This window comes from Taeniopygia guttata, chromosome 3 (assembly GCF_048771995.1).
Source record: "Taeniopygia guttata chromosome 3, bTaeGut7.mat, whole genome shotgun sequence".
Lineage (NCBI taxonomy): Eukaryota > Metazoa > Chordata > Aves > Passeriformes > Estrildidae > Taeniopygia > Taeniopygia guttata.
Genome location: NC_133027.1, coordinates 73,462,266 through 73,486,503, shown reverse-complemented (window position 1 = coordinate 73,486,503; position 24,238 = coordinate 73,462,266). Strand labels below are relative to the sequence as shown.

The following is a 24,238-nucleotide window of genomic DNA, read 5'->3' as shown; positions in this document are numbered from 1 at the left end:
TAAACATACAGCCCAACATGACTAGGCAAATATTACTCATGGTTTTGCCATTTGCCTTTGGAGTAAGACTGAGCACATGGGGTCAACACATCAGAAGGTTAGGAGGGGAAGGATGGAGGGTCTACACACAACAAGTTGTTCCCCAGTCTTTGTAATAAGCCTCAATCCTACCCAATGCCCCCATGAGTCCACACAGGTCTGTCAGATGCCTGGTTCCATCAGATATGGAATAAACATAGCACTCTGGTTATCATTAATAATATTTATTTTGGAAAAATATTTTAAAAATGAATTTCTTCATTAACAAAATGGTAAAAAAAATCAAATAACATTTGCACAATATTCCATAAATACATTTATATACAAAAAAATATAGTCACATAGACCCGAAGTGCCTTTGTACATATTTACCAAAAAATTTAAATTATAAAAAAATGAACATCACAAAATACTCAAGCTTTACAATTATCATGAAAATATTTTTACAGATTCAAAAAAATAACACACTTTTTCTCACCTAGTAAAAACACATTTTAGTATCAAAAAAGACAATAAAGGCAGTGTTTGTGTCTCTAATTCAAGAAAAGACTGGCTCATAATAATCCAAAATATACACTTCAGGCAGTGCATGCTTTTTATGTCGTAATTAAGTCCATTCATTTAAATATATATAGAAAAGCAACTGACCATAGTGCAATGATAAAATTCATAAAAGGCAGTGCAACAGTAATCCTTGAACACAGACCCTTGCCTGGTGTCCATCTTGTTTCTTTATTTTGCAGTCACTTTGCTAACTTCAGTAGAGAACCAGCTCAAGCCTGAATTTAGTTTCTCAGCAGCAGTCAGTGAAGGAATCTATCTCCCATTCCTCTTTCAGCAGCATTCATTGGGGCACGTCTCCTCTGAAATTGTTCTGAACAACCACCTTGCCATATGACCTCTGGTTTACACCTGGAAAGAGAAAACAGAAGCAGAGATCAGGAGAGGTTAATCAAACATATGAAGAGGGCTGTAAGGTTGCAGAGGGTCAGGATTCTGCATGAAGCACACCAAGGGGTGGGGTCTGCACACCTCAACCACATTACCATTGTACCCTAGTCTACAAAACTTGTCAAACCCACAACATCCACAGCAGCAAGTCACTGAGCTTGTCTTTACAATGTCCACAGCATCATAAACTCAAGCTGTCTGGATTGCAACAGGTACAAACCACTGTGGCATTATGGAAAAGAGTTTATCTGCCCTGGCATGTATTGGATGGGAGCTGCAGACCAAGAATTTTCTCTGCTATTCCAACCCTACTAACCTCAGTTGCTATGATGCACTCATCTTTCTCTTCTGATATGACGTACACCGACTGGTACTTTGTGTCCTTTGAAGTGGAATATACTGAATCTGGTCGCTTTCTTTCAGAAGTATCACTATTGAAGGCAAAAAGAGAAAGAATAAGTCAGATGGCTGTTGCTTAATGCTACCTATGAGATATACGCTCCCCCTTCAAAGCCAAGCCGCCCCCTGCACTCAGATGTGAGGTACCTCTTTAGTTGTACTGCACTTTTCTCTTCTGCCTCTGAATCATACGTTTCACACTTGGCTTCACATTTGCTGTGCTCCTCCTTAACTGAGTCCTCATTCTTGAGTTCATGCACCAAATTGTAATCCACTGATGGGTATCTGACTTTGTAGCCATTTTTATCAGAGTTATCGCTGTGAAAGTCTACTTTCTTATTTGTGTTTTTAATCTGAGTGGCACCAATAACACTTATGGAAATGTCCTTCTCGCGCTGGCAGTTTGCCAGGTTATTCATAGTCTCAGTCTCACTCCTGCAGGCATCAGGCTGGTGGTGCCTCTTCTGCACTCTGAGCCTGACGCAGACAACCACAGCAGCACACCCCAGCAGCAGCATGAGGACCAGAATAATCCCAGCACAGACAGCGATCCAGGGGAACTGGGAGTTCTGGCCTTCCGTGTACTTTTCAGTGAAGTCAACGATGACGGGTCCCTGAGGTGGCTCCGGGAGCAGAAACTGGCAGTTGAGCCCGCCGTAGCCCCGGGCACACTCACAGACATAGCGGTTGTTTCTTTCATGGCAGGTGGCCCCATTGTGGCAAGGGTTGTGTTCGCATCTGCTCACCGGGGTGCTGCAGTTCTTCCCGTTGTATCCTGGGGGGCAGGTGCAGGAATAGTCATTGATGCCATCCTGGCAGGTCCCTCCGTTGACACAGGGGAAGGATGCACAGTCGTCCACGTTGTCATCGCAGTGCTTCCCAGTGAAGCCGGCCTGGCACTGGCAGATATAGGAGTTCCCCAGATCGACACACTGGGCTCCTGCAAGACAGGAAAGGAGGACAAGCTGAGTGGTGGGCAGCCGACACCACAGCCCCCCACTCGCTGCTCTTGGGGCAAAAAGCACAACCAGCAGCTGAGGAAAGCTTTCTTTTTGAGAGGTCAGCTTGACCTTTGACAAGTCTAATCCAACATAAAAAGCACATTTTTTTAAGAAATATTTTTGTTAAGCAGATTTATTTTTCATTCTCAATCCTATTTCTTTTTTGACATTTCACTCAACTCGAACCAGAACACTAGCCCAGGTCAGATTAACACCACATCTCATGTTACAGAATTTGAATGGCAATGAATAAGGACGATTACAGTACGGAAAGTCTTCATTAGTTTAATCAAAACAGGAAAATTACTGTTACCAGATTACAAGTAATAATGTTTAGCACTTGTGTGGCATTTGCATCCACAGACCTCTAAGACTCTTAGTAAAGAGTTTTCCACGTTTATGTGCATGAAGCTTCAGACCAAGTTACTTGGCCACTTGGTCATCAGAAAATGCAATCTGCAGCAATGGCCCAAGCCGTGCCATTGCTTTCTTAGTACAGATCCTCCTCCACCAAGTTGACTATTGACAATACACAACTTTTTTACAAGAGGATGTAGTGGTAGGGCAAGGCAGAATGACTTTAAACTGAAAGAGAGCAGCTTTAAATAAGATACTATGAAAAAATTATTTACTGTGAGAGAACCAGTTGCCCAGAGAAGTGGTGGATGTTCCATCCCTGGCAGTGTTCAAGGCCAGGTTCCATGGGGCTTTGAACAGCCTGGTCCAGTGAAAGACGCCCTTGCCCATGGCAGGGGCTTGGAACTAAATGACCTTTAAGGTCCCTTCCAACCCAGACCATTCTATGATTCTATGATTGATCAGTGTGACTTGTTAGGAACTCCAGACCAGACACCAAAGTAAGTGTATGCTGTTTGGCCTTACCATTAGCACAAGGGCTGGAACTGCAGTAATCAATTTTCTTTTCACAGTTGAACCCAGAATAACCCAGTGGGCAGCGGCAGCTGTAGCCCCCATCAGGGTTGTCGGTGCAGCGCCCACCGTTGAAGCATGGTCCGTCTGCACAAGTCATCGCGCTCAGCTCACAGTTCTTCCCATAGAAGCCTGGGGGGCACGTACAGGAATAGCTGTTCTCAAGATCCTGGGGGGAAGAAATGAGAAATGATCAAAACATTTGTCTGAACTTGCTCTGAAATCCAAAAAGGGATTTTAAAAATTAGTGAAACTGACATTAACTCTCACTTGGAGGAGTTTAACAAACAACTTACAGTGCAGCTTCCACCATTCTTGCAAGGGTTGGCATCACATTCATTGATTTCAATCTCACAGTTGGAGCCTGTATACCCAGGTCGGCATGAACAAGTATAGCTCCCCTGACCAGTATTAGTGCATGTGGCACCATTCTTGCAGGGCTTGTGGTGGGTGCAGTAGTTCAGGTCTGTAAAAGATACATTTTATTTTTTTAAAGAGAGCAGCCATGGTGCTTACTACTTTGCAAGACTACCATACAGTGAGTAAGCTGAAAATAGTTGCCTGCTCTCTGCATTTTATAGAGATGCTCAGGGTGAGAACTCACCCTGGTTGCAGAAAAGGCCACCCCAGCCTTCCTGGCAGTTGCACTGCCACGGCTGCTGACAGGTACCATGAAGGCAGCCTGGGTATCGGATGCACTCATCACAATATCGCCCCTGCCAGCCCACTCTGCATCTGAAAAAAAAAAAGATGACAAAAAAGTCCCATCAGGTTTAGACTTCTCACAGCTGGAAACCCTATCACAAACTCTGCAAGCACACTGGTGCCAGGGATCAAGCTTCCTAAAAGGCCTCGATGAGCCTTCAGTGAGAAAGTCACCAAGTCCAACCATAGCATCAGCTTTCATTAGTCCTAGCTATTTCTTCCACTTCCTTAGATAGACCCATGGTTCTGATAGTTAATTTGTTTAATAACAAAGAGCCCAGCCTTACACACGGCACTGTAAACCCATTAGGTTAATATTAATGGCACTGATGTTTGACTTATGGAATAATACTTTGATCTGGCATCAACCAGATATTTCAAATTTCCATCTAATATGAAGAAAGGCCTTTAAACCAACCCTTCAGATGTCCATTGGCTTATTTTACACCAGAGCATCAACACTGAAAGACAAAGAAGGAAGCAGGAAGGGAGTGGAAAACTTACTTGCATTCCCCAGGCTTGTCGCAAAAGCCATGTTGCTCATCACAGCCAGGCAAACAAATTGCTGCAAACAAACCAAGCAGGGACAGACATCAGCACTGGTGCTAAAACAACTCTCTTTTACAAGTCTGAGTCTGAGAGCACCTTGTGGGTGGGGAGTGAGTCCCTTTTACAAGATTGGGGCAGTTAAGCGCAGCTGAATTAATCTCTGGAGTCTGAAGGAGTATTGATCTTGCCCCGTAACTGGGCACTTTACTTATCACCAGGGATGAGCATTCTTCTTAATACAGTTGCACACAGACAAAAGAGGGCTCACAATTGCTCCCTTCCCCACAGCCCCTCACCCCCCTTCCCTTCCCAGTGAGGGTCAGAAGTCCTTTTTTCCAATTCTATGCACACAGCTCCACCTCTTAATATCCCCCGAAAGTGTGTGTGCAGATAAGAGTGGACAGCTGGTGTGCAGGGTGCCAGTGCAAGACAGCTGCTCTATTGTCTATTCTCTCCCAGCAGCTGCCCCACTGCAACAATACCCCGGCCCCGGAGCCAATGGGGCCGGCGGCCGGCGACCGGGCAGCCTATCCCTGCCCACAGCTAATCTATGGCACGCGCGTGATTTCGCTGCAAAAAAACTTTTTTTTTTTCTTATTCAAATAAATAAGTCTAAAGTTCTTCCTCCCTCCTTCCCCCCTCCGCCCTGCTCCGAAAAGGGGCGGGCGGGTGGGTGCAGCCCTGGTAAAAGAGGTAAGCGGGCCAGCGGGAGGGAGGATGAGAGAAGGGAAAAAAGGGACTTCTGCTCATTACTTTGCCTGGTTATGGAACTCATTAAGCAGGCACTGCAAAGTTTTAATTCAACAAAGCCAGCCGGAGACAATGGCATGCGAGGGGAAGGAGGGGGGAAGAAAAAGAAAGAAAGAATCAGTGCTGATAATCAGATCGCCTCCAAGTTGGAAAGAATGGAGCTGGGGGCAAGGCAACGGGAAGCAATCTGCAACTGGCAGCTCCACTCACTAACGGCAAAACATTCTTTTTGCATGCACACATAAACACATCTCCCCTGCCTAGTAGGTTTGTGTCAGTGCTATAAGCTGTTTTTTTTCTGAGAGGGAAAACACAGCAAAGAACGTACGTAATGAGTCAAGAAAGATGGACAGCCTTCTGCTACGCTGTGGGAATTGCAGAGATGTACAGGCATTCAAAAGTGCTGACAGCCCCAAAACAGCTCATTATCAAAATGTTTCCTTTTTCCCCACCCCTTGACACAACTGGGCTAGGTACTTTTGATCATAGGAAAGGTTGCAGCTCTCATTTAAAACACCATCAAAGAAAATGTGAGCACCTTTGCCTGCTGTTCATTGTGCAACATCGTACCATGAACCGCTAAAAGCATCCTAGCAGTCACTAACAGTGTGAATAATCAATCAGGAATGGTGCTGAGACCACAGTGTAGGTGGGTTTAAAAAGAAACCAAAACACAACAAGAAGAAAGCTGAGAGGCTGCTTTGCAGCCTGGAACTGTTTTCTTCCTGCCTGCCTGGCCCTTTGATGACTGCAGAGGAGCACTGGCCCAGTACGTCATCTGCCAGCATATTTCAGATCCGTGTATAGACACAGAGAATGCCATCACAGGCTGCAGCAGGGCTCTGTGTGCACATTTGGGTGTACACTGCTATGGATCTACAAAGGGTGGAATCTCATACAACCGGAAAGTATCTGACATCCTGGACTATCCTGTCTGTGATCTGCTTACTGTCCCAGCCTTTCCTGCTGTGTCAACACTCTGCATTCCTCAAAAACTTCAAGCTCTGGGGTATGTTTCATGTCCCTCACTACTTTATTTGTATTAATTATCATGGCAATGGGACAGAAGAGAGATGGGGAATAAGTTGAATGTTCTTGTGGCCCCACGTGCATAAATTTCTGTTAGCAGCAGCATGAGTACCCCAAATGAGAAATGTACAGTCTAGAAGCCATAGAGAATGTCTTGGACTTACTGATATTCTTCTTAATACAAGGCCACAGACCATAGCAAACCTATGCACAAGGCTGTCACATGGATGTTGCCAAAGCCTAGCTACCTCCCCTGAAGCTACGTACCCTGTAGGTGATGATACCAAAATTGTGTGGTTGGAGGGTAGATAGGTATAAAAAGTAGTCCTGATATATTTTAATAAATCCTCAAGCAACTGCTGAACATTTTTTTACCAGATCAAATGGTCTAAAGCAAATGAGCAAGAGTGTAGAGTTGGCACTGACACTTTGTTGGCTTGAGAAGGGGCTGTCTGCATTAACTTTCTGTGACAATGCTAAGACCTCCCATCCCTCACGGCGGTAAGGCTTGGGCATGGAACCAGACATCCACCCACCATTGCTTGGTTCTCCCTCCCCATGGGGACTGATCTCAGAGAAAGACCCCTCCACCAACCCCAAGAGCTCCGGAGACACTGCTGCCAGGGGCACCCAAGGAGACAAGGAGGTGGATACTTACGCTCAGTGCAGTACTGGCCCTTCCAGCCGGGGTTGCAGACTTTCTCGCCACGCTCTCCACAGGTGAAGTGACCGAAGGCATCATCCCGGGGGCGGCAGAAGACAGAGCAGCCTTCTCCATAGTAGTGCTCGTCGCACACGAAGCGATAGGAGTACTTGAGGTCAGTGCGGCCGCTGCTGTGCAGGTCCTGGGACCATTCTTCACCCACTGCCAAGTGTCTCTGGGTGGCCAGGCGGCTGATGAGGCGCTCAGGGTTTTCTGTGCGAAAGTGGAGAGGAGAGCGGTTAGAGAGCCCAAAGCAGGCAGGGCATAGGGGGGTCTCTGGTGGGAGGGGAACTGCAGAGGCAGGATGACATGGCTGCATGCCAACAGGTTGGCCTCTGTTGCCACAGGTCTACTGTAGAGGAGAATGTGCTACACACTGCAGAGAATGGGGCCAAATAGGGATGCAGGGCTGCGATTATTACAAGGAAAAGTGTGTTTCAGGACACTTACCAGTGGTGAGGTCATCAGGCGAGTCTGTGTGCAGAGCCTCAATGATGAGTGAGAAGGTGCCCTGTGGAAAGAAGAAGCAGAGAAAACCCACCAGGAGAGCATGAGAGCAGGTAGGCCCAAGGGGCAGTGCCACCAGTCCCCAGGAGTTATCAATGGTTGTCCCCCTCCTATCTTGACACTTCAAGGGGATTGGTGGCCTCTTGGAATGGCACGGGATGGGACGGGAATAATTATGTGCCGCCCCCTCCAGCATCGCCCCCTACTTACGGGCCAGGTGAAGCCGAAGGGGAAGCGGATGGGATTACTGAAGGCGGGGTCGGCACCGCCCGCGCCGTCGGGGACGCTGAAGGAGTTGGCGCCCAGGACGGGGGTGATGGCGCTGCCGTAGGTGCAGGGCGGCTCGGGGGACACGCTGGCCTGGTAGTGCTTGAGGCAGACGCGGAAGAAGGTCTTGCAGTCGCACTGCTGGAGCCCGCCGGCGCCGGGGCCGCCCCCGCGGCAGCAATTGCGGTTGCTGAGCAGCCCCTTCTTATTGACAAATTCCTGCAGCTTCAGCTCGAAGACCCCGGAGGAGCCGACCTGCGGGGTGGGGACAGCGGCCGTCAGCCACCGAGCAGCCCGCTCCACCGGCCCGACCCCGGCCCCGGCCCCGGCCCTGGCCCCCGCCCCGACCCCGGCGGCCACCCCCTCCCCGCTCCTCACGGCTGCCACCGGCAGCGACAGTGCCCGCATCCCCCGCAGGACTCCCCGGTGCAGGGACCTCCCGGTGCAGGCATTCCTGCCCCCCACCCCGCGGGCACTTACCTGGCAGCGGCTCAGCAGCACCGAGAGGACGGCGAGCGTCAGCAGGAACCGACCTCCCATTTTGGAGGTGCAGCTCTGGTGCCCCCGCTTTCCTCCCCCTTATCTTCTCGTCAGAGGGAAAAGGGGAAAGTGTCTCTCGGGGTAAGGGAAAAAACACAGCGGCAGCGGCCAAAGCCGCTCGTCCCAGCAGAGCTGGAAGAGTTACTGTCAAGGTTTCCTTCTTTCAGGAGTGTCTCTGACTTTTTTTTCCCTTTTGTCGATACCTCTAGATGTAGCCTGTCGGCAACTGACAACTCTTTCGGATAGCAGAAGAAAAAGAGAGGAAAAGAGGACGGGGGGAAAAAAATTAATATTTATCTGTTAAACTCTTTTTCTTTCGCAATTCACGATGCTCCTTCTTTTCTCCAGGAAGAAAAAATAAAAATAATAAAATAAAAGCAACTTAATTCCCAACAGAGGCAGAGAAGAGGCTTCCCAAGGAAGATTAAAAATTGGCGATCTGGAAATCCCTGCAGAGGCAGCGGCGGAGGCAGCGGCGATAATTCCCGGGGCGGTGCGATTCGGGAGCGGCTCTGCGCGGCTGCGCTCACCCTGCGCACGTCGGGGCTGGTGGGTGTCAAACAGCAGCGGTGGCGGGCAGGTCACGTCGGAGCCTTGATCCCCTTTTTTTCTTTTTTTTTTTTCTCTTTTCCTTTTGGTTTTTTTTTTTTTTTTTTTTTTTTTTTCAAAGGAAGCGAAGCTCTCTTTCCTTGTTGTGGGTTTACTTTTGTTTTTAGAGGAATCCCAGCCAACAAAAATAAGCTCGTGTCTCAACAGCAGCGAACAGAGCGTGTCCGGGTGTGCTCCTACGGGGGAGGGGGTGACTGCTCCGCTCCGCTCCGTGCCGCTGCTCGGCTCGGCTCGGCGGCTCTCTCCGAGGGTGAAGCGCTAAGGATCTGCCTCTCCTTGGGCGCCTGCCGCCCTTATATCCCGCCGGCCGACTGCATGCCTAATGAGATGCAAATGAGCAGCCCCCCAATCTGGCTAGAGCTGTCACAAAGGAGCCACTTTTCCAAACCCTCCTCTCAATGGATCGCCAAATGGTCAGTGAGCTGTAAAATGTGCAACCCTCCTCCCCCTCCCCTTCGCGCGCACAAAACGTGTTCATTTACATTCCTGCAAATTTGGTAACCGCAAGAATCCCCCTTCTGCTCCGGCGAGAGGGTAACACCCCCTCTGCACCGGGGAGAGGCAGTGCAACACGCTCCGGACAGAGAGTAGCCCCGGGGACGGCAGGCTGTAATTGCCTCTTGGAACGTGCAGAGGAGCCGCCGTGACCCCAAAAAGTGACTCGGTGATCGTGACTACTCCAAGGGGCTTCTCCGGCGTTAAAGGGACGAGGGAGGTGGGAGCCATCGAGCCATAACGAGGGGAGTCCCATCCCATGAAATTCACACCGCATTTACCCCGGCATAACAGGGGTAATTGGGGAGGGGGACAACGAACGTGGACGAAGTGACCCGGGGCTCGCTCTTCCCTCGGCTCCGCTCACGGCGCGCATCCCGCCGGCGGAGGCACGGGCGATCCCCGGGGGTCCGGCGGCGAGGGAGGACGCGGGGGGTTCGCGGCAGGGACTCGTGGAGGGGACCCGTTTGCGGGGCTCCACGGGTCCCGTCCCCGCCACAACCGCTGCTGGAGAGAGCCACTCTCTGCGCCCGGGTCCCGCACCCTTCTATGATTATTATCATCATCACCAGCAACCTCTCCCCCTCTCTCTCTCTGTCTCTCTCTCTCCCTCTCTCTTTTTTCGTCCTTCAGCTTAGTAAAAAGTGAGTTTGGTGTGTGTCGTTCGCGTGGCTGTCATTAAGGCCGTTTGTTATTGTGTGAGGGCTGAATCAGTTAGCTCTTTGTGCTCTCAGCTGTATGGTAATGTAGACAGCACCTGCTCCCTGCACAATGCGAGGGAGAGAAAGAGCTCCCCTCGGCGCACGCTACTGCCTCTACAACAATGTCCGCACATTTTTTAAAGAAATCCCTTCCAGCACTTCCCCCCTCCGCAACACACATACACACGCACTCACATACACACACGTACGCGCACAAAATAAAACTAGCCCAAATTTACACCAGTCGTCACCTTTATAAATTTTTCAACGTACCCATCAGATAGTACAACTTTTGTTTTGATCTTTAAAACATGGAAAGGAGTTTACTGGTGCGGTGAAAAAGGGATAGAGACTGTTACCATTTGAGGAGTTTCTTAATGATGGATGGAAGCAGGGGATAAAAGTTGGAGGGCAACTCTGGCATGTCACTCGAAGCAGGGTTTTCCACTTTGTTTAGGCACTCTGTTTAAACACCTTTGGTAGGCGCAGGCGGATTCATTAGGATGCAAGGTGTAACTGTCTCTGTAAATGTCATTTTAATTGTAACAGATCATTTCAGCACAGATTAAGCTTGTGTGCAAAAGGAGAGGATTTGGCTACAATAACCTCACTGTAGGTATGCCGTGCTAAAAGCCTTATTATGGCGACTTTATTGGGTTGAAACGTGCATTTGCATGGCAAAATGTGGCTTCCATTGAAGCAGATGTCTTGATCACAAATTATCTTACAATGCGCTAGGAAAAAAAAATCTTAAAGACTTCTTAAAGTAAAAGCATTGAGTAATACCAATTAAAAGAAAATCACTAATGAGTTCATTCAGCCCAGCTCTTCTTGACTGTTCCAGGACTGTAGCTGCCCACATTCATTTACTAGGGGTTTGTGGCATCTACCCCAAACCCAGGCCACCTACTCCAACTCTTGGTACAAGCATCCAGATCTTTGCAATGTTTTGCCACTCAACGTGTGTCCTTTACGTCTAATTGTAGTCAAACGATCCATCTACACCCAGCTGCTCTTACTCTCACCTCTCTCTGCCCCTCGAAGCATAAGCAAAAGTTTAAAATGTACAGGAATGTTTGGGTTTGCCTTTTTTCTTTTTTCTTTTTTTACCCCGGAATTGTGTCTGGGCAGAGAAGGGACCAGCGATCCCGCAGGCATCCTGCGAGGACGTAAGGAAGGCGGCCCAGGAGGGAGCGGAGCGGAGCGGGCGGCGGATCCCCGGAGGGCCGGCCGCCCGCCCCCGCCGTGCCCAGCCTCAGCAGCGGGGAGCGGGGGGCGCATCCCGCAGCAGCGCCGATTTACACTGCACATTACTTTTGCCACCTAGCGTCAACATCTTTTCAAGTGGCTTGCCGCTGCTTCGCAAACTTTGCTGCGGCGTTATCCCCGGGAAAAAGAGAGAGAGAGGGGGGAAACATCACTTCGTATGAGATTTACTAAGCGAGTGGGGCGGGGGGGCGGGGGGCCCGGGGTGAGCGGCAATATCTGTCTTGAAATTTGGGTGGTGGCCCGTCGGTGGAGGTGAGAAGTGATATATCAACGCGGATCTTTTAATCTACGAGAGATAGAAAGTTGGTCCATTAGCATCTCCTTGCTTAAAAAACTGGAAATAAAAAGTTACACGCGCGAGGGCTTTAACCTAGCGATAGGGGAAAAAAAAAAAAAAAACCAAACCACCAAACCGAAAAAACTTGCCCCCAAATCCTTAACAACCCCCCTTCGGTACCGGGTATTTGTTAAATTGACGTGGCACAGATTTCTCGATTACCGCTGCTGAGCGTGACTGAAAGGCGCCGTGAGAGCCGGCAGGATCCTGCCCACGGCGCTTATTCTTCTCTGGCTTAATTTATGCCACGCGATTCTGTATTGGGGAAATCAAGCAGAAAGCTCCTTTTTCTGCTTTTTTCCCCCCTCTCCCTCTCTCTTTCAGATGCTGGACTAACGGGGAGACTGTTTAACTTAAGTGTTTCTATAGGAGGCTGTTGTAGTTTAACTCCTGCCCACCAGTAGCTGAGGCGAACAAAGGAGGGACTCGAGGTCTAACTATTCATCCATTCTCTGCACTTTAATTTTCATTGATTTCGAAGACAAGGGGAGCCCTTAGGGATTCTCGCTGAAGGGGGATGACACGCCTTTAGACGCGATCAGCCCCCCAGCCAGCCATCTGCTCCCAACCAAATGGCGCTTTTTCGCTCCCAACCGCGTGTCTCTGCACCGCGCTCGCCCGCCGCCCCCCGCCGTCCCCCGCCGCCCCCGCGCTGTTCGCCGTGCCCGCGCACCGCCGCCGGCCCCCGCTGCCGGGCACGGCCGGCCGGTCCCTTCCCTTCCTGTCCCGTCCCGTCCCGTCCCGTCCCGCCCGACGCCCTGCGCGGCCGCGCCCGCTCCGCCGGGTGAGCCGGCGGCGGGGACCCCCGGGGCGGGCGCGGGGAGTGGGGCCCCGCCAGGGCGCGGTGACCCCGCACGGCCGGGACGCGGCGGGCCCGGCCCCGCCTGCCAGCAGCTCGCTGGGGCTGGTGGGGCATTGTGCTCCCCCTCCCTGCCCCTAACTGATACCCTTCCCGCAACGGCGGCCCCCCTCTTCTGCTCCGGCGAGCACCAGCGCGGCCGAGAGCTCCACATCAGCCGCAGCTTTTATTTCTAAGCGAGCCAGATTTTGGGAAAAGTCACTTAAAAAGGGGTGGATGGGTGGGATATGTGCGTGTATTAATTAGGGCGACGCGCTGCCATCGCTGGCGTGCAACACTGAGTTTTCCCGGGACGGAGGGCTCCGGGCATATGGCGAACGGTGCGTCGGCGGAGGGACGTGAACGTGTGGAGCTATGTGTAGCCGAGTGTGCATAATATTTTAATTAGATCTATAGTCCCTACGGAGGTATGTGTGCGCGGCTGCCCCTCCGCCGCACGCCCCCTTCACCTGTTCTGCCGAGCCGGGCCGGGCAGGAGGGATGGGAAGCGGGGGGAGGGCAGGCAGAGTGCCGCTGGGCTGGGGCTCTGGCTTCCCCGCTGGCCCCAGGCTCGGCGGCGTGACCGGGGGCGCTGGCGATGCCCCGGGCCCCGCCGCCGGGCGCCCCGACCCGCGGCGGGTGCGTGACGGGCGCGGAGGGGCCGCGGTGCCGGAGGGGCGCTCCGCCGCCCTTGCCGTGTGCGGGGAGGAGGATTAAGAAGTTTAGCGTGTAGGTTAGCCCAAAGTTGCAAAGGCATGTGCTGATTAGAATAAGAAAGGGCAGTCGCGTGGCTCAGCTGGCACACAGCGAGGCCAGATGATAGATAAGCAGCTCTGGGTCTTCCCTTCCCCCCAGCCCCCTTTTTGAAATCGCAAATCATCTGCTCCGGCCCTATCCTAGCCCCTCATTTTCATTACAATGGTTGTGTGTTTACCTGTGATCCTAGGACGGGGCATTCCTTTGTCTCCCGAGGAGATTACCGCAGCCAGCTGCTCTCCAACCCTTCCCTGGGCAAATCCCGAAGTGGCCCCTATATGTGTTTTACTGATTGCACACGAGGAGAAAGCCAGATACCCCCTCCCCCCGCCCCGGCCCCGTTTCTCTGCGCTACTTGTTTGTTTGGGTTTGCTCCCTGGCTCGCTTCCGACGGGATTTAGCTTGTGGGAAACTAAGAGGGATAAAATTGATCACTCGTGTGCGTGAGCTGTCATTGCTCCCAAAGTCGGAAGGGTGAAGGGCTGTTTACCTCCGCCTGGGGAGCCAGAACCACGGGATCCCCCAGGGAACGACAGGACAAAAGGGGTTCGGGGAAATAAGGTTTCCCCTCCTTGCCCTCCCTCAGCCCTAGGGTTCCACCCCTGCCCCCGGTCTGGGGGGAAGCTTTTCCCAGAAATTCCCGTGGGCGCTCTGAGCTGGGCAGGTCCCATTCCTTCCCCTGCCCCTGCTCTGGGACACGCAGTTTCAAATGCTCTTTCACTTCCGCCTTGCATTTGGAGTACTGGCATCTTTGCCCACCTTTAAATTCAAGGATACTCAAGATCTTCACCACACCAGAAGCCACAGAACACATTTTTACAAGAAAACCTTCTGAAGTGCTTTACCACACGAAATGTCCCTTGATCCTGATTTTTTCCTGCGCCCCAGCAGAAAGATTGCCCTGTCAAGCAAGTCCAGTGTAACCCCATGCAGTGCTGAGGCCTGGCTTGCCTTGGCAACAGTGTCATAGAGAGGGAGGGTGAGCGACAGGACTCAGATCATGTACAGGTGATAAAAAATGTGATGGCACTCCTCAAAAAAATGTTTGCATTGCAGCTATGAGATTTTGCTGGATGGCTGGAAAGATCCCTTTCTGCTACAACTTCAGTAGCAATATTTGCTCCTCTGCCAGTTCTTGTAGGAAAATTCCCTCTTTCGCCCAGCAATATTAATCATCTTAAGCCAGAACTATAAATAGTAGCTGCAAACCACCACTCCAGCACAGGCCGCTCTCTAGAGCCCTCTGACAGCACCTCTGCTGTACTGTGTTGCATTTCATGCATGAAAGGTTTTTGTATTCCCCCCCCCCCTTTGCACAGTGTGTATATCTTGTGCACTGTATGCTGGCTGCAGTGCAAAACTAGCTGCTAATAAACTCTGGGGGAGGAGAGGGGGCAGCATTTTGATTACATACTTCCAGAGCTTTCCAAGCCACTTCCAATTTGTGCAGTTTTTATTTCTTTCTGCATCTGTCCACGTTCAGGGTAGGCAGGAGGTGGGAGAAGGTGGGGGCAAAAACTACTCTGCAGAAGGTGATTATGAGAAAGAGGATGGGTATGGATGGGGCGGGCCTGAGCTTTTGGAAATGCTCTCCCCTTTTCTGAGAGCATCTGCCCGGAGACGAACAGATGTGGGCACCTGCGGTGACAGGCCACATATGCTCCATCCTATTCACAGGCATTCAGACACAGCCACAATGGTGAGGCTTTGTGCACTCGGAGTCACCAAATATATTAATCTGCACTCCCCAGAGCACCGCTCTCTTTAATTTTTCACCGGCAATAACATCTGAGCTAATCTTCCCACGGGCTCCCCCGCGTCCTTCTTTCCCCTCCCGGAAGATGTGAAGTTATTCAGGTCCCCACCTGTTGCCGGCGGGCTGCGAGCGGGTCTCGCTCCCATCCCGCACCCAGGGCGTTATCCCTGGGGATAACACATCCCTGGGGATGTGCGGCCCGGGGACAACGGGGGTTCCCCTCCGTGGCAATCGTCGGGCACGACAAAGCCAACCCGCCCTCCGCCAAAGGTTGCGCTGCCAGGGGGGACATCAATCTCCCAAGTGCGACTCGCGGGGGTTTGAAGCAATTTCGGTGCGCGACGCTTTCATGTCCCCCGCCCCGTCCCCCGGTGCCGGCCGGGTTTGTTCGGGGTCACAATAGCCCCTCCGGCCCCATTGCGGCCGCACAAAGCCGAGGAACCGCGGCCCGCGGGCGGGGACAGCCCCGCTGCCGGCGGCCCGGCCCCTCACAGGCCCGGCCCGGCCCCTCACAGGCCCGGCCCGGCCCCTCACAGGCCCGGCCCGGCCCCTCACAGGCCCGGCCCGGCCCCTCACAGGCCCGGCCCGGCCCCTCACAGGCCCGGCCCGGCCCCTCACAGGCCCGGCCCGGCCCCTCACAGGCCCGGCCCGGCCCCTCACAGGCCCGGCCCGGCCCCTCACAGGCCCGGCCCGCCGCCGGGCGCAGGCGCGGCCCCGCCCGCGGGAAGCGGAAGCGGCGCTCGGGTCAGTGCCGGGTGCGGGGCCGCGGCCCGGGGGCTCTCCGGTGCCGGGCCGGGCGGGACGGGGTGGGGCGGGGCGGGGCGGGGCGAGGCTGGGCGGCCCCGGCCCGGGCCCCGGCCCCGGGGTGCGCGGGACGCGCGGCCCGGGAGCCGCACGGAGCCCGGGGCGGGGGGCTCGGCCCTGCCGGGGCCGCGCGCAGCGGCCCCCGCCCCCTGCGAGGTTCTGAAAGGCCCCTTCCAAACCGAACTGCGGTTAAAGGGGGTGGTATTCAGAAGTGTCTTTAACTGATAGATTTCGGAAATGCTTTTAAAAGCTGTCTATTCACTATACTTAGTAAACTCACTTTAATTTCTTTACCTTTTGAATACCATAAGCATGTGTATTTCTTAATAAAAACCAAAAATCTGTCCTCGTTTTTCTTGGGTTGTGTACTTCTCTATACGCTAGCAACCTGAAATCTCCCTCACTGGAGATGCTCAAGAACCGTCCCAAACGCAATCCTGTGCTGTGTGCTCTATGTGTGCTGTGTGCTGGACTTGACGTTCCTTCCAGCCTCGCTCTATGGGAATGAATGAGTGCATTTTTTTTGGTCATGCTTACGAGAATATTTTGATACTTACGTTTTTCACTGATATAAAAAGCAGAAGTAGAAAGGAAAATGAATGAGTACTTATGTTTGGTTTGCAGAGGGGAAGTAAGCTGTTTCAAATTGTTAACAACTGGAATATGGCAATGAACTGTCAGCAAAAGCAGAAGAATAACAGTTCTGTTTCCAAGCAGCTTTTAAAATTATTATTGTAGAATTTAATTGTTTTCCAGTGTTGCATCTTAGAACATTGTTTTTATTTTTCTTCTTTCAGACTGCTGTGAGTTTCGGAGATCAGCCATGGGTGTTAGAGGCTTGCAGGGATTTGTGGCAAGAGTTTGCCCTGATGCGTGTCAAACGATAGATCTAAGAGAAATGGCAGAGAAACATCGCGTTGATCATCCTGATTGCCCACCTGTTATCGTAGTAGATGCCATGAGTTGCGTTAGACGCTGGTACACACCAGAATCCTGGGTGTGCGGTGGCCAGTGGCGGGAGTACCTTGCCATTTTAGAGGATTTTATCAATGCTTTTATGGCAGCTGGTATCGAGTTGGTGTTTTACTTCGACGGGGTGGTAGAAGAGAAAAAGAGAGATGAGTGGATCAAACGGAGGATGAAAAATACTGAGGAAATAGCCAGATTATTTCAGTTTATCAAGACTCACAGGAAGCAGCCAGGGAGAGAAATGTTTGTTCTTCCTTCAGCTCTGCCTACTTTTACACGTTATGCTCTGAAATCACTCGGTCAAAAAACAGTCTGTACGCTGCAAGAGGCAGACCTTGAGGTGGCTGCATATGGTTTGCAGCACAACTGTATAGGAATTCTGGGGCAAGATAGTGACTACCTCATCTATGACACATGTCCCTACTTTTCCATTGAGAACCTCCGTTTGGACAGACTGGTCACTGTTATGTACTCTCGAGAAGTTCTTTGCCGTGTGCTGGGTATTAGTTTAACACACCTTCCTCTGTTTGCATGCTTGCTTGGCAATGATATTGTTCCAGAGAGCATGTTGGAAGGCTTTTGGCACAAATGTTTAACCACCAGTCCCCACAGGAATAACAGCTACAACAGGAGAACAAACATACTGCTGTCTGTAGCAAATTACATCTCAAAAATGCCATGCTCATACAGCAGCCTGAAACACTTGGAAGAGATTCTACCTCTGGGATCAGACAAGACATTGCTTTGCAGAGGAGTGAACTCCTATCTTTTGCCTGGGCAGCAGTCTTCATGGGTTCCTCCCAATGAAACAAATTGTCAAATGTTATCCCTTCAACAACAATCAGCTCTCTGTCAAGATAAAGAAATCTTTCAGGTAACTTGTTTTTTAAAGCTTAACGATCACATTATTGCCACGACTAGTTAGTGGAAATTACTGAGTACATCAGTCCTATTGATTTAAATTTGCTTGTGCAAAAATCTTCTTTCTGTTAAGTAGAGCCCCAGTTAAGACTATTTCATGCATTAATATGAGCACAAATGCAGCACATTTAATAAAAAGTAGTTTCTCTCTCTTTGAAATGTCAAGTAGGTCAAATAATGGGGAGCAGCTCCTGTATAGGCCAGTAGCTGGGCACAGAAATGTGCTTCCCATGTATTATATGATTTCCCATGTTTATATGGCTTGTGTATTGACTTGGTTTTTACTTTGACACCCCACAGGTCAGCCATAAGCTGGTCAGTGATCTGCTTGGCTGTGCCTTGCAGTGAAGGTATCAAAGGTAGCTGTGCTAAGAATGCAGAAGTTGAAATTGCTTGTGGTGGAGGCATGGAAACTCCAGAATCATCCCATACAGTCATAGAATTGAGGGTTGGCACCTTAAAGATCACCTAGTTCCAAACCCCTGCCCTGAGCAGGGAGACTTCCACTAGACCAGCTTACTCAGAGCCCCATCCAACCTGACCTTGAATACTTCCAGGGATGATCCAACTCCTCTCTTGTCAACCTAGACCAGTGGCACCTCCTTCACAGCAAAGGGCTTCTTCCTAATACCTAATCTAAACCCACTTGCTGTCAGCTTAAATCCATTTCCCCTCATCCTGTCACTACACACCCTTGTGAAAAGTCCCTCTCCAGCTCTTCTGTAGCCTCCTTTAGGTATTTGAAGGCTGCTCTAAGGTGTCTCCAGAGCCTTCTCTTCTCCAGTTACACAACTCCAGCTCTCACCCTGTTTTCATAGCAGAGGTGCTTCAGCCTCTGGACTCACTCCAACAGGTCAAAGTCCTTCCTGTGGTAGGGACATCAGGGCTGGACCCAGCACTCCAGGTAGGGTCTCACCAGAGCAGTGTAGACAGGGAGAATCCCCTTCCTTGCCCTGCTGGTCACACTGCCTTGGATGCAGCCCAGGGTTCAGCTGGCGTTCTGAGCTGTGAGTGCACGTTGCTTGTCAAGTTCACAGGTCAAGCAGCTTATTCAGCAACACCCTGAAGCCCTTCTTAGAGCTGTTCTCTATCCATTCTCCATCCAGCTTATATTTGTGGCCAGGATTGCTCCGTCCCAAGTGTGGGATCTTGTACTCAGCCCTGTTGAAATTGATGAGGTAGGTTTCCTCTGGACGGATCCTTTCCCTCCTGCACGTCGATGGCACCACACAGCCTGGTGTCACCTGCAGATTTGCCAAGGGAGCACTTGTGCCTGCCACAAGCACTCAATCCCACTGTCCATGTTCCTGGCAAAGATGTTAAACTGTGCTGATCCCAGTAGTGAGCCCTGAGGACACCACCTGTCACTGGCCTCCACTTGCACATCGAGCCATTGACCACAACTCTTTCTGTGTGACCATCCAACCAGTTCCTCATCCACCAAGAGGTCCATCTGTGAAATCCATGCTTCTCCAGTTCAGGGACAAGGATATTGTACAGGACAGTGTCAAATGCAATGTCTGTATTTTGCCATTTTTGGTTGGGGTTAAATTACCCTTGTTTTCATTGTCCCTGAATGACCCAAAAGCACTTCAATGGATTTATTAATTCCCAAAGGGCAGGGGTGCAGTAGCAAATTTTAGTTATTGCATCCCACACAGACAGGGATGCACTGGTGTTGGAGTGAGATATGTTATGTCAGATTGAGTCACTCTGGGGAATTGGATATATCAGCTTAGGGTGGTGTACGTGGCTAATAGAAAATGTGCTACTGTGCATCAGAGTTTATGGTATATTAGTACGTCTAGAGTATAATTCTGTCAATTCATGGCAATTAAGATAACATATTGAGATTTTAAAAAAATCCATACAAGGAAGTGTATTTTAGACCCTCTATTAGCCATCTGTTACTCCCTATTTTATTAGGTCCTTATAGACTTCAAACACAGAAGTTTTTTTTCTTACTCTTGCTTATCTTGAGCATTTTCTTTAAAACAATTTTTCTGTTTCCTCATATTACTCTAAAGTAACAATACAATTTACATTTTTCTTTCTAAAAAGATTATAAAATGTTTCATAACTGCATTGTAACCTATGCAATGCGCATTTCAGCTAAAATGTAGGTATATTTGGGCTTTTATATTCACCACACATAGATACAATATATATCACTTTTGACTCTTGTAGTTAAATAGAAGATATTTTAAAAAATCAGCAGCCATACATCATAATAAGGTGTTGAAAAATCTCTTTCCGCTTGAAGTGAAAGGAAAAAATAGCCAGAATGCCATTATCTAGGTTGGATTATGGCCAGGACAATAGTGGCAATATCCTTATTCCTTAAGAGAATGTACCATGTGGTCTTTATGACAAATGGTCATTATTTCTTGGCTTGGTCTTTAATTTGAAGGGTTGAAGTTCTGAAGCATCATGCTGAGCTACTGCTCTAATAAAATAATAATGTTTAGAAACTCCATTGAAGAACGCCTCCCTGTTGCTGCAAGAATCCTACATGAAGCCGGTCCCTGGGCCAAGGAAATTACAGTCAAAATGTTAGACATGTTAACTTCTCATTTGTTTTTGTTACAAGTGTTCAAATATTTGTATATGTAATGTGTGTGCTTTGCTTCATATTTTGAAACTCATATGTAGTTATGCTTACCTTGCACACTATCTGAACTTATGTTAAATGGCACAGAAAGCTCAATTCCCAACATGCTGTTTCTCTCAGAAGAGCATAACTTTCTAGCTGATTGTAGGTATGAATTAGAAATATTTTTCAAGAGACAGACATTGAATACAGCAATACCTTTGAAATCAGCTTGTAGTTTTTTCAGTACATAAGGATGTATAGATTTTTAGCAAATTGGAATAAACTAGCATTGTTGATGGTCTCATCTGTGGCTGGTTTCTGTGCAATAGTTCAGTGCTTCATTAAAATCATGCTTAGAAGCACTTGATGCTCTGTTTTTATTTAAGAAAGTATACTTGGGGGGATTATATTGTTTACACATATTAGGAATATTGAAGTATTTCTTGCAGGGAAACCTTTAATTTATTGTGTAAGTGCTCTGTTGATTGGCACTGTACACAGAAAGCATGACATTTTAGGAGAATTAGTTTTGGTCACTAATTGCTAGTAAATGACTGCAGCTTTGACCTGCTGAGTTCCCAAGTTTGTAGATGCTGGAATTCTGCAGAAATGGTGGATTTGTTTCCAGCCAGTGGTCCAGTAACTCCTGGTGAAAGAATCTGTGGTAGCTGGAGCGGGATGACACAGCCCAAATAGTACAGCTAGCATGACACATGCAGGGAATGCAGAGCAGGGAAACATCAGTGCCTGCTCACCATATGGCACAGGTCCTGGAGAATTTGTTAGTGGCACCCCATGGAAGCATTCAACCCACTCAGCTGTTGGAACACCCCGAGTTTTGGTCTGGGGTTGTGAAGCAGGAAGTCTGTCTGGCTGTGCACTTGGCCAATCCAGATTGCCAGTGTTACTGGTTGGAATTCTGTGCTGCCTAAGAACATCTTTGTTGCTTTCTCACCTAGGCTGTTTCAGACCAGCAGACCTTACTGGTACTGAGGCTGCTTGTAGGCAGATGTATCTGTATCCAGTGCATGGCTAATGTGTGGCCTGGGTGATGCTCTTAATTCTGCTTTTTAGCAACATGCCTTCAAACCTGGTTTTCCTCGCTAGTGTAGGTGTCATTTCTTTTCACAGTGTAGAGCTATTGCAAAGTAGAAGTGTGGTGAAGTTAAGTGTTCTAATTTTACCAGAACATAAACTACATCAAGTCAGGTCAGGAAAGAAATACAGCTGGTTTATATCGTTCATCTTGCAGTAAAATTTGAAGTTTGCATTTTGTCATTACTCCACTCACTGTTTAAAGAAAGAAGATATATTTTCAGGTGACCAAAGTAGGGCAGCTATGCTGGAATACAGAATTGATTTTAAGAATAATTACTTTCTAAAAAACTGTTGTTCAAGCTCCTAAATTTTAAGAATTAAAGGAAGGGCTAAGAAAGATAATGATAGCTTTCCTGGGGATTCCTGTCCACAAAAAGATGGATGTCTGAAAAGATACTATACTGGTGTTATTTGAAAAAGTGTTTGTTCCCTCCCTGGTTATTCCCACCATTTCTACTGATGGAGAAATATCTATTGCCTCAAATAGTGAATACATTTTGTTACTTTTTGACTTTTCTTAATTTTGGAGATAATGCCTTCTTCCTTCTTTGAACAAACAGTTAGCTAAAGAACAGCATATCCAATCTGAAAATTATTCGATCTTCAATATCCTGAGTCATGGAGAGATTGAGTGCAGCAACTCCTTGGAAGATGACTATGATACAGAGATTCCTGGACAGGCACTTATCTACCGCCCTGCCCGTCAGCATATTTATTCTATCTTGTTGGAATCTGGAAAAGGTAAGGATTAAACTACTTACACCATGATTCAAGTATACTTTCAACTTTGAAATATGGAATCTTGAATTCATCACTTCAGTGGCTCTATCAGCATTTAGGATAGAAAATGCATTTAGGATAAAAAACTCTGAGCAACTGAAATGTAATTCTTACGGAAGTAAGAGAAAATGTGAGAGTGAAATTGTGGGGCTTTCTGTACACACTGTTCCATTTCAGTGCTTTTAAAGTGATTTTTAAAAATTGGAGCTTTTTTCCTTGCTAAATGGGAAGTTGTGAAAGTTGTTAATGATCAAAAGATTGAGCAAAGCAATGGTCTTTATGAGATTTTTGAAAGTTTGAAGGTATATGAAACGTAATGTTGCTTGGATGAGTGTGGCTCTGGATGAATTAGTGAGTAGTAATACACTTTTACAGAACAATAATGCACTGTTAAAGTTTTACCTTCTGTTGATTTTAAGTCTGTAATTTTCAGAGCAGTCAAATACAGTTCCTGTAATAATACAAATGCAAGTAGTCATGCCAGCGATTATTAGTTCTTTCCTCCAAGTGCTAGAAAATGCAATTTCCTTATCCAGTGGTATAAACAGATTTGGTAGCAGGTACTTGTATCTGTGCTTGCATTGATCTCCTTGAAGACAGAGAGTTCTTTATTCACATCCTTGGACCAATTTCATGTTCTTAAGACTTCCATTAGTTAAGTGTTATCTTTACAGTGTCTTTCAGCCAGTGAGTTGAAAATTAAAAGTGTACTGAACTTTATTCTTTTGAATGTGTTGATTTCTCTGTGGTAATTGCTTTACATTTTATTGATGAAAGTGTACCGCCATCAAACCTAATATTCAAACTATTTGCTTAGAAAGGCACAAAAAGGTAATTAAGTACATGACTTTCCTCAGTAGCCAGAGGTTGAAGTTGTGCCATAATAGGAAAAACTGAATCAGAGTTTACATAGCAATTTGGAGAGAATAACAAAAATCTCAGCAGTAATCATGCACACCTGTCATTTTTCATTTTTTGGTGTACTGCCTCCAAATTTTGTAGATAATTATAACTTGGTTGGGTTTTACTTATTCATTTAAACAGCAGGATATTCATTGATGTTTTCAGAAACACCCAGACAAAAATTCCTAATTAAAAATTGTTGCTGCAAGACAGCAGGGTAGTAGGTGGGTTAGCATTTGTGTTACTCAAAGAAGTACAGGATTGAAATACAGAAACGTTTATTTAGAGTCATATTGAAAATGGAACTTTAATCTGAAAGTTGTCTGCTTTTATGGAAATGATTTTAGAATAAAACCACAGATCGGATGTGTTATTTATTCTTAGTTCAGGCTTCCAATTCCAGAGATAATTTTCTAAACTAAATCATAGTTTAGAAAATCAATCCTTAACCCTTCCAGAAAGGTAGGTAGATTGTGTCTGCCTCTATTAAATCTGCATTTCCAATGCATGTATCTACCTCTAACTGCTTTAACCATGTCATTTCCTAGTAGTTCATGAGTTGTTTTTTTTTATTCCAGTGTATAGTTGCTTCTAAGTTAGGAGTGTAGATCATTAGTCACAGTCTGTATTGGAATGCATAGGTATGTGTAAGCATTATTTTTTTTATGGATTCACTGCTACACCTACAAATAAGCTTTGTTCTTTACAAAGTAGAATCCTTTGCCAGTTTCCCTCAGATGTGGTCAAGTTGACTGTTTTTTATAATTTGATAAGGGATAGGATGGGAAGAAGTAGTCTACCCTGTCCGTAGGTTATATATATTGTAGAATGACATTGGATTAGCATTATAAAAGAGCTTACTGGAACAAGACAAGGAATTAAATTAGTCCATGTGGAGTCTGCCACCATTATGCAGCTGCTGATGTAGCACATTTGAAGGTAACTCGACTAACTCTACACAAAGTTTGTTCAGTTTGCAGTGCTGATACATGAGTTAGTGATCCTCCTTTTCACTCCTTAATATCATCAATTAAAATAT

General features: G+C 48.2%; 2 protein-coding genes across 4 annotated transcripts in view; one reads left to right on the top strand and one right to left on the bottom strand.

Annotated features, from left to right (window-relative positions):
* Window positions 1–247: 247 nt before the first annotated feature.
* On the bottom strand, window positions 248–8,446 carry DLL1 (delta like canonical Notch ligand 1). 2 transcript variants are annotated; one of them, XM_030268322.4, is made up of 11 exons: window positions 8,311–8,446; window positions 7,774–8,085; window positions 7,507–7,567; window positions 7,012–7,269; window positions 4,530–4,590; window positions 3,925–4,055; window positions 3,617–3,786; window positions 3,273–3,489; window positions 1,537–2,329; window positions 1,307–1,421; window positions 248–951 (listed from the first exon to the last, which is right to left on the bottom strand). In XM_030268322.4, the coding sequence occupies exons 1-11, from the start codon at window positions 8,368–8,370 to the stop codon at window positions 946–948; spliced, it is 2,184 nt and encodes a 727-aa protein (XP_030124182.1). In that variant the 5' UTR covers window positions 8,371–8,446; the 3' UTR covers window positions 248–945. The 2 variants fall into 2 exon arrangements, with proteins under 2 accessions (XP_030124182.1, XP_072783235.1); XM_072927134.1 differs by having other exon boundaries at window positions 7,774–8,370.
* Window positions 8,447–9,261: 815 nt separating this feature from the next.
* The window catches only part of FAM120B (family with sequence similarity 120 member B), a 54,975-nt gene continuing 39,998 nt past the window's right edge, over window positions 9,262–24,238 (top strand). Inside the window, exons 1-3 of one of the 2 annotated variants that reach the window (XM_030268323.4) lie at window positions 15,818–15,875; window positions 16,733–17,778; window positions 22,077–22,257. In XM_030268323.4, coding sequence (XP_030124183.2) covers window positions 16,759–17,778; window positions 22,077–22,257 — 1,201 coding nt within the window. In that variant the 5' untranslated portion in view covers window positions 15,818–15,875; window positions 16,733–16,758. Of the gene's footprint in view, window positions 9,393–15,817; window positions 15,876–16,732; window positions 17,779–22,076; window positions 22,258–24,238 lie in introns of those variants that run through there. The other variant, XM_072927135.1, reaches the window with a different exon arrangement.